At 29.6% G+C, this 15,544-nt stretch overlaps 1 protein-coding gene across 3 annotated transcripts in view; it reads right to left on the bottom strand.

Annotated features, from left to right (window-relative positions):
• LOC118196685 (protein couch potato-like) overlaps positions 1–15,544 on the bottom strand; it is a 460,571-nt gene that overhangs the window by 103,090 nt on the left and 341,937 nt on the right. For all 3 annotated transcript variants that reach the window (XM_085808518.1, XM_085808519.1, XM_085808520.1), the window contains exons 2-4: positions 10,144–10,221; positions 9,557–9,610; positions 4,915–4,977 (exon numbers count right to left, since the gene is read on the bottom strand). In XM_085808518.1, the coding sequence (XP_085664644.1) occupies positions 4,915–4,977; positions 9,557–9,610; positions 10,144–10,221 (195 nt within the window). The remainder of the gene's footprint in view (positions 1–4,914; positions 4,978–9,556; positions 9,611–10,143; positions 10,222–15,544) is intronic.

The following is a 15,544-nucleotide window of genomic DNA, read 5'->3' as shown; positions in this document are numbered from 1 at the left end:
TATGGTATTAGCCTTCATTACAATTACTTTTTAGGGCCTGCTATGCAAATGCCTTTAAGTTACTGTGCTTGGTTTTTAGGCGCTTTAGACCTTAAATTGTGATGATGATATAAAATTCTATACAGCTTTTGAGTCTAAAATTGAATGGAAGGCATTCGGTCTAAGAGTTTGATAGTAAATTTCATAATTCAAAGCACCTATTTTGTTTAAGTAAACGGAGGGATTTTAACAGCCAGTATAGAGAGGCACATATCTTAAACTTATATATTTCCTTTAATATCTATTAAAATAAATAAAATTTTATCAAATAGTACTGAAATTTATATATTGAATTAGGTACTCTAAAATCCTATGGTTTATTATTAGAAATTATTATATGTATAATTAATTATAAGTAAACGTTGCAAAATTTTCAAAAAATATATAAATATTGTTTGCAAATTTTATTACACTTACTACTTTTAATCATGGATTATGAGAAGGAAAATAACTCTTATATCGAGAAAAACAAAATTTGTCTCCATCTCAAAGATTTAGAGAATAGAAACTATGAAATAAATAAATTTTTTCCAGCTTATTTTCAAGTCATTGCTCTTTTTGCAAAGAATTAATTTATTCGGTGGATAAAATATTTGAACTCGAAATGGTATTCTAAGTTTTAATTTAAAAGATGTGAAATTCAGTTGGTTAGATTCTCTGAGCAAAATTCTCACAAGATTTAATTTTAAATTTAATTGCGTACTTTTGCTTAATTGAAACAAATTACAATAAAGGTAATTTGTTTTTTCTAGTAGAGAAACTACAGTTATTAACGGACATAAATTAGAAACTACTTTTAAAAGGAGCATAACTGGTTTAAAATGTAGCCAAAAGCATTTTTGAAGTCACAGAAATCTTAAAAATAGAGAAAAACTGTATTAGATTTAGAAGACAAGAGTTTAAATTAAAAATTATCAAAAACAATTTACAGGTAAAGCAATGCTTTCAGTGTTGACATGAAAGTCAAGGCATTAGATTTTATGCCATTACTTCTAGCTATTTTAATTCCGCTTACTTTTAATTAACTAACTAAATCTTTAATAACTAACAGCGTTATTTATGATAAACTAAATTACACAGTCTTTTTGCTCAGGAAACCTATAATATTTTCCATGTTATGCATTCTTCATCAAACATGGTAAGAACTAAAGACATTTCTTCCATGCGCTCTTAAGATGCAAAGGTTCACTGACCTTTTGCATCTTAGATCCGGTGTTCAATTCCTGACAAAGAATAGTTATTTCCGAAATATTCGTTGCTTCTAAACTCTTTCCGGTTCTTTAGATCTGTCACCTGAACTAAACATATTAGGTGATATTTATTCGTCACTAGCTTGGATTAGTCGACTGGGGAATTTTCACTTTCCCCAGGCTTCCTCTAGTTAAGTGAACTTTAGGTGCGTGTCGTTCAACCCTTTAAAAAGTGTCCTGCGTCTGGGAGGATGCAATCGAATTAAAAGTGGGACTTTCATGTACTCTTAAGGTGTAACCGTTAACAAAAGATTCCGCCATACAGAAGATCCCAAGCTCGACTCTGAACGAAATGCAGTTCACTTTTAAGTCTTCTTCTGTTCTAAATTCCTCTTATTTTTATAAATTCAACAAAGTAAACTGTTAATAAAGTTGGGCACTCTATATTAAACCTTACTCTAGAACTACATTAATTATATGCTAGTATACGACAATTTTCACTGACTGCTTTCAATAAGATTATCTATAGCAGCGGTTCTCAACCTTTCGACTAACACGTATCACCTAAACAAAAACTGAAAAACTTCAGTACCGCCACTACATTTTACAATAATTAATTTTCGCAATAGAAATATTAAAAAATATATTTTACGATTTGCGCAATCTATTGGCTATTTGTTTAAAATATTCACACATAAAAATATTAGATTAAATTGGTTACCATTTTAATTATCAAAATTTAAGTTATAATACTTTAATTTTAAACTTTAATGCGAAATTTGGGGCTGTTTAAGATAGATCAATTTCTTTGTCTGGTCTTATTTCTCTTAGTTTTAACAATAAAATTTAGGATTTTAACTTTTAATTTCGTTCTCTATTTATTTTACATTGTTGTTCACACAAATAGGTTCTGCAAAAAGGCAATAAAAATTTAATAGCTTTATTTGAAATATCTTTAATTTTTTTCCGCTTCAGCCCAAAGTTATCAAATGTGTTGTTATTTTTGAAATCTTCAGTTAGATTTCGATCACAGGAAATTTCTCTCAATTGTCTTTTTTTTTCACGAGATAAAACTTCAAGTCGATTTGTATAAATTGGATTTCTTCTCCCGTTTTTATTTTCATAATCCTCGGGAAAATACATGGTGAAATTATTTATCAGAAAAAACAATTTTTAATGTCGGATGCTAATTCTTCTTTTATTTCCATATTATTTTCAGTTAGAAAATTTCTAAAATTAGTAAAAACTTAAAATATTATCATCCAATTCTTTGATTATTATCTCGAGTTTTTTTATCATTACATTTATTTTATCTCTAACGGTAAACAAATTAATACTTTTTCGTTGTAATACTAAATTTAATTCATTTAACGTTCCAAAAATAGCTGAATATGCTAAACGCGGCAACCGTAATTCACTAAGTAAACAATTCTGCAATTCAAATTTTTAATCACAGAGAAGAATAAATAATTTCTGTAAACATCGTTTTCTTTTCCTTTCAATATTTTTAATGCTAGTAGATTGTCGGGGATTCATCACCCGTGAATCATAAGTTTTCAGCTTAGTCAATCCTAGCTATTTTTCTGTTATGAAAATCTAGGTTTGCTTTATTATTTTTTCACAAATGTTTAAATGCACAATATATTACTAGTTCTTGAAAAGCAAGCGCGATATTCTCAACGTGTAGAAAAGTAAGGAATGCAAAGCAACAAGAAGACAAGATATCTGCTGTTAGAGACAGTAAATCGACGAAATAATTATTCTAATCAAAAACAGAGCAATATGAGACCGGAAATGGCGGCGACATAAAGTGTGGACATGCTAATAAATCGATCAACTGTAAAAAAAATTAAGGACTTGCCTTTATCTTCTAATATATCTTCTTATATTATATATCTTACATATTTATTTTTATTTCCTATTCAATACAACATCCATTTCTATTACTCTTTTCAAAAACATCATTTCTGAAAAAAAGTTATGTCTGTGGCTAGAAGAATATTTGCGAAAACGGATTATTTTGCTATAAGCTATGAACGGATACTGACATTGAACAAAGCTCAGGTCGCAGAAATTTACGAGTGTTGAAAAATCTTAAGGAAGATGTTGGGGTACTTAATTTTGGAATGTAATAGTTAAAAATACTTTGTTTCTTTGCGTACCACCGGTTGAGAACCTCTGATCTATAGCAAACACAGGCATTAGAGGATAAGAGTAATTTCAATGTATGTGAAGAAGAATCTAAGAGAGTAGTAAGCAATGTATCCAAGAGTTAGTTAATATTTTTACAGCATTAAGGTACAGAGAATAAATTTGCGCTGTTTTTACAATGGGTTCCACTGGACTTGTTTAAGAAAAGCAAACTAGGACTATCTATTTAAACTTTACCTATTTAAACTTGGTTTTCACCAAGAATACCTAAAAGGAAGGAATATGGGGTAGAGCTTTCCCTGTTGCATTACCACTAGTTTCCCGAGAGGCTTTTCGGATTGATTGATTTGAAATGCAAATGATTATGATGGCTTATTAATAATATTATTGACTCAGTGGATATGACCACAGATATGCAGCATTTCACTTATTATAAAAGGAACGTTTTTTCCTTTTTGTTACTTATGGAGCTAATACAAATTCATGTCTAAAACTCGGCAAAACGACACTTTTATTTTGTCTTAGATTTTAAATAAAACTTTATCGATTTCAGAAATAAAACCCTATCAAACTTAGGTTTCCTTACTTTATGAACAAAAACGTCCTCTCAGAATTGACCTCAGGACCAAAAACAATCTGAAATTTGTTCTTGAAAAAGAAAGGCTTGAATTTAACTGTTATAGAAATCGAGAGAATTTTATTTCAAATCCAAGTCAAAATAAGATTTCCTTTTTTTTAATTTTAAGCTTTATATTGCATATTTATCTTCTTAGTTAAAAGTTTACATTATTATGAGGTAAACTTCAGTTTGATCATGCAGCAAAGCTTCAGGCAATCTCATGAGTTCTGATTATTATTTGATGTGTTTCAAATGTATACATGAAAGACGTGATGATGCATATTAAGAGTGCAAGATTGGACTCCATGTTCTTAGGCAGCAATTAGTGGGTGATAAGATTGCTAATGTTCTAAATATTTCATACACTTTCTCGGACGCTAGACGTATGAAATTGTACTTTTTTTATACATTCCCTTAAAGTTTCGAATAATTCTCATTTGAAATATTTTGTGTATTAGGATAACTGAGTTACGTCTAATGCATACATGAATTATAGATTTAAGTATGTTTTAACATTATAACCACTTAAGATCGATAAAGTGAACACAGTGCATAAATATCTACAGATGTGAGTTTTATTCCCAGTGTTATAAGCTTAGAAGACAACTACAACATTAGTGACAAACTATCTGGATTGGATTTAAAAAAGAAAACTTAAAGTCAGTTAGCGCCGTGATAACTTTTCCGTCTGAGCAGAATATTCTTATCTCGAAGACCATTAGCTCCGGTACATCACAGATTTCAAATATCTAGATTTATTATAACATAGAGAAAAAAGTAAATTACTTTAATTAAAACACCATAATAAAGGCTTTAATCTAAATTGGATATTTCTCTTAAAAACTCAAAATTACAATATCGATAAAGTTTATCGATAAAGTTAAGGCTAAATTTATGAAGAATGAATGCACTTACTTGTAAATCCAATTTTGCAGCTTCAGCTCCTGCTCTTGTTGTGAAAGTGACAAATCCGACGGGCTATAGAATTAGATTAAAATAATAAGAAAATGGCAAACCAAACATTCAGATGTGACTATTAACAAAAGCAAAAAGTTGCGCAAATGGCTTATATTCCATACTCATTAATCGCAACTTGTGTTTAAAGTTTGAAAAAAATGCAAAGAAAGCAGTAATGTATAAAATTTGTTTTTGACTTTTAGTTCACTTTAAGCATAGATCAACACAGCATTGTCATTTTGATAAACCCAAAGCAAATAAATACTTTGAAACTATTCCAAGCTTTCTTTAAAATATTCAGACTACTTCATAATGCTTATTTTTTACACAGCCTTCTCTTCATAAGCTAAATACTTTTACATCATAAACGCGCAAAAGCAAAACCAATGAAAAAACATAAAAATTGATGAAAATGATGACAGTAAAAACATTTAGCCGCGTGAAGCTAGACCCATCGTGCCACAAAATTAATGCCTTTCGTGGTTTTTATTTATCTTTCATAAACAGCATTTTTTTCACAAAAAGTACTTTTTAGTATCGGAGACTAAAAGCATGACACGTGTTACGTAAAAAATTTCCTCTCCCCCTTTGAGTAATGAAGCGACAGATTTTAACGATAATTCATAGCTGGTAGTCAAAAAGGTTAGACTGTTAATTATTATCGTAATAATTTTCGTTTCTTTTATCATTTCAGGGAAGAAAAAAAGCTTACTTGCCGAACTTTCGATCCACGCAAAGTATTGAAAATATTTTGGTTTGAGCTCATTTCAGAAAAATGAAATGCCACCATATTTTTGAATGAGTATTTTTCCCATCTTATCGGAGAAAGACAAATTATTTTTCCATGCATACCATGCATAGATTTTAGTTATTTGCCGATCTGTAAATATCAACATCAACAGTGGATATCGCGAAAGAAAAAAAAGCGCGAATTGTATATTTATTACGTAATATTGTTGATTATTAAAGGTAAGGAACTTTGAATTCTCCGAAGTTGAAATATGTGATATGCTTGTTGAAAATTGGTTAATTTTGTAAGAGCTCTGGTATAAAGGAAATATTATTTTAATGAAATAGATGAACAGATAGCCATAGTTTGGCGCCAGTCTTGATTAAAACTCTAGTAGTTTTAAGAGCCTTCTGGTAAATTCGTTTTTGCTCCTGAAGAAGATGCATCTAATGCAGACAGACTATACTCAAAATCGATAGAAGTTTATTAAAACTCAACGACAATTTAAAGTTGCCTTTCTGGCTAATTTTGGAATTCACTTGTTTTTATTCTAGTTACAATACTTGAGTCTTTATGATTAGAGCAATAAGTATGAATTCTATGTTATTCTAATGAAAGAATTTCTAATGAATTTCTAATAATAATTCTAATGAAGCTGCTATTTGTGTAATTCTTTGTATAGCATAAAGATGTAAATCAAATATTTTATAAAAAGTGCAAAATCGATAGAGTTTAAACGATAAGCAATAACATTTTAAAACTACTATTGAGTTTTATTTCGCTCCTAAGGAACCGGAAACTGTTCTCAAACGGAGGTAATCTTTTTATCCATTACTGGCAAAACTCTAGTATCACTGAAAAACTCTAGTATCACAAAAATTTCTAGTATCACTGAAACATGAAATTTAGGCATTTGTCACAAATTAGACTAGCCTTTTTAAGCTTTCAAACTCGATATATGGTAAAGAAAAAGAATGTAAGAAATGAAATTTGTCTCACATTATTTTATTACTCAGGGAGTTTATGAATGACAACTTCACTTATATCTTTTCAACGTACTTATATCTTTTCAACGTACTTATAACTTCACTTATATCTTTTCAACGAGTCACGTTATGTCTCAGATACGAAAAAGACAAAATACTTCTCCTACTTGACTGAGAAGCTGAATTTCGCAAAATGCAAGAAATGAAGAAATAGTGCCTCTTTTATTTCAGGTTCTAGATTTATAATATAATAAAATAATGCTAAAAATATTTTACCTGTTTAGATGAGATTTGTGATTGTGATCTTAAAATATTTCACGATTTATTTTTAAAATGTTATAAAACGAATATGTTTCGTGTTTTGAATTGCAAATGTAACTTTTTTTGTTCAAGCAGAAATTTTGCTTATTACTTGATAGCAAAAATTTGGGCATGAACTTGCTCGAGATTTTTACAATAATATAACATAATTATGGAATGTAAAAAATTAGAAAAATGTATCATTATTATATAGAAAATGAAGTTTCGTAACAGAACTATGGAATGAGAAAATTAAAAAATATTGAGTATGAAAATGCGTCACAGACAATATCTAACTGATCCAATGCAGTTAGAACATTTCATCCGAGTTTAAAGCTAAAATTATATTACAATAACATCGATTATTGAGTAAGGTACTTTTGATTACTATATACTGTTATTAAAATTATTATCTAATAGGTTTACATTCATAATTTTGTTGTAAATTTGGGATATTTATTTTTCCGCCTTAACGGAAAAGCAAGGGTGTTTTTCAGTCCTACAAAGTATGGTTATATCTGTTTGTTTACCTTCATTAGTTCATGGACACTACTATATATTTTTTCGAAAATGTTTATTTAAGACCCTATCATTTCTATTTTATTTTAATCACTTTAACCCATGCTCATTACACTAAAGATTTCAATTCATCCTTATATTAAAACGTCAAATTCGGAATTTATCACACTAAAATTTAAATTATTTAGTTGTTTAGCAGCCAGTAGTTGAGCAACAGCAGGTAAATTCTTAGGAAAGTGTTATCAAGGTAAACTTTAATACCTTAAGATAGAAATTTAATCATAACATGTGACTTTTGCTAGAAGCAAATTTCTTTCATTGCTATAAAGCAAAAATAAACGCTAGGATTTCATAAGATTTTTATTATTAATATTTGATGAAATCTTAATTACAGCACAAAGATACTGCAAGTCTTCTTTAGAAAATGAAGAATGTCATTTTTTGAGCCTTTATGCTTCTGTCTACGATTTAGGTACACCTAAATAGCAACCATAAATTTCAATTAAAAATTTAAAAAAATAGTTTGGCTAGAATAAATGACAGTAGGAATACAAAATTTTATAATGCTAATGATGGCATCATATAGAGATTACTATCAGAGCGATTAATTCAAAGCATTCTTCTATGATAAACTCCCTGAAACCACGAAAATATTTCCTTCCATTTGCTTAGAATTGCAGACTTTGTCTTTTTGCTGTAAAAGTTCTAAATTCATTGTCTGAGAACAAACACATTTCTTTATTCGTTTGATAAACAACGCTGATTCTCCTAGAAAACACTTAATTTATTTACATCGCTTCCCATATTTAACTGCAAAACTTTGAAGAATATCGACGCAGAACTGAGTTTAATGTTAGTCTGGTTTCGTAAAAGTGTATTATTAAAATATTTCAAATATTTTTATCCGCAAACACTTACAAATTCTTCTATTCCATTGATTATGAGCTGTAAGAAAATATAATTTCATTCTACTATTAAACATTAGCAGATAAAATAGCTGTGTTAAAACCTTAAGTTACAAATTCATACAATTTAGAAAAAATATTCAAAACTTGTTGGCAGTATAGACGTTTATATGGCATTTCTTAAAGGAGTAAATATTAGTAAAGCACTTTAAATGCGTTAAACACAAAATGAATAAAAGTTAAATGGGAAATTTCTGGAATTAGAAAATTACTTTTTTAAAGCAGAAAACTTTGCTTTTAATTGCTTGTGATTTAATTTAAAGATCATGTACTTTAAAATTAAAATAAACAATTTCTTTATTTTTAAGTTGGATAATTTGAATAAGAAAGAATAAAAAATAAATTAACAGAATATTTAAAAAAAAGCAAGTTGCTAGTTTAATATCTGAAAGTATTTGCAATAAAACTTTTATAAAAACGAAACATTCTTTTGACATAAACCTAGGAACTACTATATCGCAACTTGCCAATGAAAGGAGAAATACATATATTTGATATTATACTTATTTCGCCTATATAATGCTATCATACAATTTTAAGGATAATAGCCTGTTACAAAAATTTCGTTTAATTTATTAACTTTTTGGATAGCGCATATTTAATTCAGAGCATTTCTATGCTCAGTAGTTATTATTTAAAAACATTAGATTTTGAAAACAATATTTGGTCTCAAGTGAAGCTAGATTTTGATTAAGAAAAGGCTACTAAAATGTTAATTGAAGATCAATGGCTGTTGTCATTAGGTGATTTTTCTTTTCATTTACCTATTTTTTCATTAGGTTCCTAGGGGAATACAAGTTTATTAAAAGTTATATATCTCAGCAATTCAAGGTCACATATCTCAGCAATTAAGTTCTTTAAAAATAATGTAAATATTATCTGAGATATTTAAATGCTCTTCAAGCCTCAAGCATGTTTTAAAAACGAAAATTAGGAATTTCGCATTTTAACACAATAAAATAAATTTTTTTAATCACATTTCATTGCATATTAAGTAGTCGACACGAGTTTAATAAAGGTAAGTAATAGTTATTGGTCAGTAAGTATATTTAACAAATCGTAAACCGAGCGCTACACAATAAGAGAAATATATAACTTACCGATGAAGTCTTTCCATTTTTGCTTGTTACTTTTAATAACGAACCTTCGTATCCCTAGAAGAAGCAAAAGACTCAAATGTATTTTTTCTAGAGATCATGTAAACCAAAAACATAAGTTTTCTTCTTAGATATTTTGAATTTGAAGAACTTTTATAATTAGCAGTACTTCATGACTAGATTTTTATGATAAAATAAGGCTAAATTTAATCGTAAACTGAAGTTAGTTCATAAGAATAAATGCATTAAGAAGAAAATATCATAGTTCTGAAAACTCTTAAACACTTAGCTACAAACTTTTACCAGCGAGATTTTTGTACAAAGCATTCTATTCAGTTTTCGGATGTTTTCGAACCATGATTAAGCAACGGAGATGAATTATAGTGCTACATTAAAATTTGTAGCTTTCATTGCATCTAATGTTTTAAGCTAGGCTAGATGAAATGCCTTAAGTCAGGTCTTCAAAACGAGTTATTTATCTATGCAATATAATGATAAAGCATTGAAAACTAACAGCATATTTCAACATATAAATCAGCATATTTCGATAACTGTTAAAAAGCTGTCAATTAGATTAACTGAACACTTACTTTGTACGCCCTGAAAAGAAGGTATAATTCTCGTGGCTTGGCATCCATGGGAAGACCACTTACAAATAATGTGCGAACCTGTAACAAATTTAAAACGCATAATTAAACTAAAATTCAGTGAAATGTTTTAAAAACATAATTCAAATATTTAAGATAATACATTCTACTTTTGCAATGAAATATAAGCAATGTATTGTTATCGAAAGGCGCACTTTATTATAACTTCAGATTCCATATTCGAGGAATTCAGGATCATTTTATACCTAATTATAACAAACTATTTTTAAAATTGTTAATTTATTACGAGGACTTATTATTTTATGCAAATTTTCCTTAGTTCACATTAAGAAATAGCGAGGAAAACCTTACACGAAAAGGGGAATATTCCTAAATGTTTCAGTATTACGTTTCTACATTCTTTAATCTAGACACGTTAAACTTTTTGTTCTTTAATAAGTCAAAATTTAATACTATAATGTTGACTAATACTTCATTCCAACACTTTAAATTCTTATGTAGAGTTATGAAGTTTTTTTACATTTTGATTTCAAATGTTTGATTATTTTACTACCTTAGATAATTAATATCTTCAGCAAGACCTTTGATTTTTTTCCGAATTATTAAAATGTTCCAAATGAGGAGAACAACAAATAACTTAAATTTCAAGTCTGTATATTAAATATTATTTTATATTATTATTATACGATGTTCTAGTACTTATACAGAATAGAAAAATCCGATTTTAGGCGCAAGAGGTTGAATAAAAACGTACCATAAGCTAATTTTTGTTGAACTGTGCAAAATAGCGTCTGAATAAGCATAACGTAACATATCATTTCTGTCAGCTCGAAATCTCGTTTTTTTTTCCTATGAAGAACATAGATTTCAAAAACGTTGGAAACATTAATTTGATTTCCATAGAAAAACGTTTTATAAGTCATGATCTTAAGAAAATAGTGAACCAATTATAAAATTATTGAGTAGTCAAATTTACCATACATTATTATTTTTTCGAAAGATTTTGTAAAAATATTTGAAAACCACAACATGATATGATTTGCAATAGAACAGCATTCATATGTTAAACTTCTAAAGTAAATTTCAAGTGATGTCAAGAAAAAGTGTTTTTGCCAAAGTGTGCTTGGGTGAAAAAGCTACATTACAGGACTTTATAAATATTGAACCCCTGACAACTGAGCACGTAAGAGATTTATAATTTAAGTTATTTTAAGAGTTCCTACTTTGTACTACACAGCACAGCTTTTTATCATAGCAACAATGGTAGAATCAGTTTTGCTGCGCTTCTGTGTATTTTGGTAAGAATGTAATATGGTAATATTAATAATCAGTGTCTTGGAACAGTCGAATATTTTTGGTATAAAATATAGGATAATAACACTATTTCAAATTAATTTAGAAAATATTCCAAAGTTAAAAAATTAATTTGAAACTAAAGCTGCATAAATGTATTTTTCAGTAACACAAATATCATCGCCTAATTATCCCTCAATTATTGAAGCTTCGCCCAGTAATTAAAATTTGAACAATAATCTTCTCTTTGAATTCGAATATGTTTTATCAGATTTCTGTAAGAAGTAAATGCTAATATTTCATTTTTCCTTAGCTCAGAAATTGCAGATAATTGAGGGGAACTTTTGAGGCAGGTTTAATATTTTATTCAAGCTTCATGTTTTGACTAGCATTGGCAACGACAAGTAACAATTACGCTCTCATTAAGAAAATACGAAATAAATATGAATAAGTTATCTGTTGAACAAATTTCGCCAAGTTACTCCAGTCAATAAGAATATTCGCAGCCTTATATTCAAGCTCAACATCTATTGAAATATTCAGCAGTAAACTATTTTTTAAACATTAAATATGTCTGAAGTATTAAAAACCGGGTCTAATAGTTAATTCTATTTAAAACACATAAGAGAAACATTATGCTTAGAAATCACAACCACTGCCAGAAATTGTTGACAATGACAAATCGTCAGCTATTTACTTTTTCAATCGATAGATGCCACCAGTGGCATCAGTTACGAGCTTCATTTCCTGGGCAGCCGGACAGATTTCCGCGGGCAACATTTCTGTCGGGGCAGTTCATCACTCTGCGAAACACTGCCATCTGAGCTGCAGCCGGTATACAAAGGGTAGAAATGATAGCTTATTCAATACAAATCTTTCCTTTTATGGAAAAAAATCAGCGATGCATTTGGTGAACATGGAACAGTTATAATCAGAGAAGTTTCAAAGCTTGATACTTTGAGGGGGGTTCCCTTTATATCATTCGACTCTTGAATTAATAGGATAATTAAGAAATTCAGAAAACACGCTAAAGTAAGGATTGCTGCTTGAAAGCAAGAGTTTATTAAATCATTTAATAGATAAAAATATGCTTATAAAATTTCCTTCTCTTTGTAATCTTTTATGTCCTGAAAGCTTTACATGCATAAATCATTTAAGAAGATGACGATTTTGATGAGTATGTTTACACGACAGCAGCTAACTGACGTTTTCATGTGCTTGACAAGGATCTGAAAATTGGACCAGCAACTGGGAAGTTTCACAGTAACTTCGATCAATATGGAATCATCTCAGTATTTTAAATCTTTTCGTATTTCTCCCAAACAGTAATTCAAGCGCAAGCGCATTCAATGCGAAATACGACTGTATGTAATGAAAGTGTTCGAATTAGTAAAGCTTCTTTTTTTTTTTTGGCTTAATGCAAATCGCCTAAACTTACTAAACAATCAAAATCATGATGTCGATATAATTCTTTTTAGAGCAATTGAAATAACCTGAGATCTACAGAAATCTAAAAAATAATGTCATTAAATATACACGACTGATAATTTCACACCTTTCTTTCATTCTGTTATGAGATGAAAATAGTAATCTTTTGAACACTGTATGTTAAAGACTGGATTATTTAATTTAGGCAAGGCATATGAAGACTGTCACCTTGTAGAGTCATTAGGTTAACTGGAAGCCAGAGAGATGAAAAATATGCAATCGCCTTCGCCGGGAATCGAACCATGGACATCTGGAATACCGACCCAGCGTGCTACCGTTACACCACGAAGGCACGCTAGAGAAGTGGGAGAAATACCTTATATACTCCCCTTTTTAAACTGCGACTAGGGTTTTAGGGGACCTAGTCGCCAAATCCTGGGTGTGGAGAATCATCATCCACAACCCTTTTAGTTCGGGCGCCACTTGTAGAGTCATTAGATTAATTGGAAGCCAGAGATATGAAAAATATGCAACCGCCTTCGCCGGGAATCGAACCACGGACCTCTGGAATACCGGCCCAGCGTGCTACCGTTACACCACGAAGGCACGCTAGAGAAGTGGGAGAAATACCTTATAACCTTAAGATTAATACTGTTTTGACCAACAGCACTTCAAGGGCTGAAGTCCGAAGATCCTACCTCATTCTTCCCCTACTACCAACTTCATGAGAAGATTTTCAAAAATACATGTTTCAGGAGCATTCAATAAACAAAGATAATACAGTCACAAGCATTCAAGTCTTGTTCTGGACCAAAAACCCACGTGAGCAGTCAGACTAATTTAACCAGCATACAGTTCCAGATGGCTAGTATATTACGAACGAAATATTTGTAAAAATTTAATATTTATTTATGAAAGAAGTTTAATATCTGATTTATGGTAGTAATGAAAATTTAAGGAAACGTTTCTGGAAAATCATTAATACAGCAATTCTATCTAAAACGAGTTTATTAATTCTTTACATTTAAAAAATATGTTAATAAACTTAATGATTGCTCAAATAATGCAAAAAATGTGAAACCTAGAAACAATTTAGTAGACGAAATATAGATTTATTTCTTGTCCTAACATAAAAAGACACAATTCCTTCTTAAAAAAACTAATGAAGGCATTGATCTAAATTTTATAATTTTAATATTTAAAAATGCTGGTTTTAATTCTCTTGAACGAATCGTTTGCCTCATTTTTGCATTTTTTTTTAAATTACTGAAAGAAGTAATAGTAATTATTCTAAGCTAGGTAGATTTAATACATATAAATTCGAGTTAGGCTACTGTGGTTTCCTTCCTTTGGACAAGTCAATCTGTCCTTTTCAGAAAGGTCATTTCTAGTTCGCCGTTGATAAGGTAACAAGAAAGACCTATAGCCGTCATCCATTATCTTTCCACGTGAAGGAACCTGAGGCATGTGCTGGACATGCTCGTCCCTCCACCTTCACAAACCTTTCGCCACGAATCGCTTCTGATGAGGGAAAACAAAAGCAGAGAATCTAATGAGGTATGCAGTTAAAAACCTATGCAGGTATAAAGCCATAAAAACAATCATAGAATAGGAGACGTTGTTTACTTCAATCTAGAAAATGTAAAATAAATTGAATAATGATATTAATTAATTGATTCAATAAAGATATACGAAGAGGTAGCTCTAAATTTGTATTTTAAAAGGAGGGCATTTTCTTTTAACTACGATAAAATGACCACTTAATGGTTTTATTCTGCATTTAATAAAATGATCAGCAGAAAGCATCAAAATTTGAAAAAATTATACTTAAAATTAATTAAGAGCAATAACATATTATATTTGACTTTATAACTTAACGGTTTTAAAAGGTAATAGAGTGAACTGATACGCCTATTCCAATATAAAGAGTTCATATATATGTAAATTCATACATTTTGCTTTTTTGCTTTCATTCTCACCTCCCTCTTTCTCTGTATATATACTATATAGTGCAAACATACGAATAAAAAGTAAAACACGTGACATATTATAAGAAAATGAAAGGTAATTGCGGATATGTAGAAGCTAAAGTTTAAACGAGTAACATACAGCATTGAACCAAAACATCTACATATTTTCCCTCAATTTAAAATCCCAGTGAGAGAAATTATTTGAAAAATAAAGAGCAAAATAAGCGATGCGCATAATACATGTATACATGATTAAAACATTAACGCTTGATCAAATTTCATACCATATATCGTGATATATGGTATGAAATATGGTATATGATGCATGGTGTGCGACTAGTTTCGATTACAAAGTAAACAGTACATTAAACGACCGGAAAAGTAGACATTTAAAATAGTGCTTATGAATTCTTCCGTTTTCGTTTGAAATTTCATGTACTGCTATTAGAATAAATTACGACTTATTAAAGGGTGAAAACGATCAGAAAAGTTTCCCGTAAGCATTTATGTGCAACCATACTCTTAACTAGTGGTCTATTTCCCTTTTTCATCCATCAAATTAAAATTTCTGTAATAAATATTTACTGTTATTTGAGTTTTATTAGAACTCAAAAGGAGAAGAGTTCTACATATTTCGAAAAATGTTATGTTCTGCACTGTGGCTGTTCTTTTCTTGAAGAAGATTGAATTAG

This window comes from Stegodyphus dumicola, chromosome X1 (assembly GCF_044657685.1).
Source record: "Stegodyphus dumicola isolate Sdum_Otavi_A_Nest chromosome X1, ASM4465768v1".
Taxonomy (NCBI): Eukaryota; Metazoa; Arthropoda; class Arachnida; order Araneae; family Eresidae; genus Stegodyphus; species Stegodyphus dumicola.
Note: the sequence above shows the minus strand (reverse complement) of the source record. Positions and strands in the feature narration are given on the sequence as shown.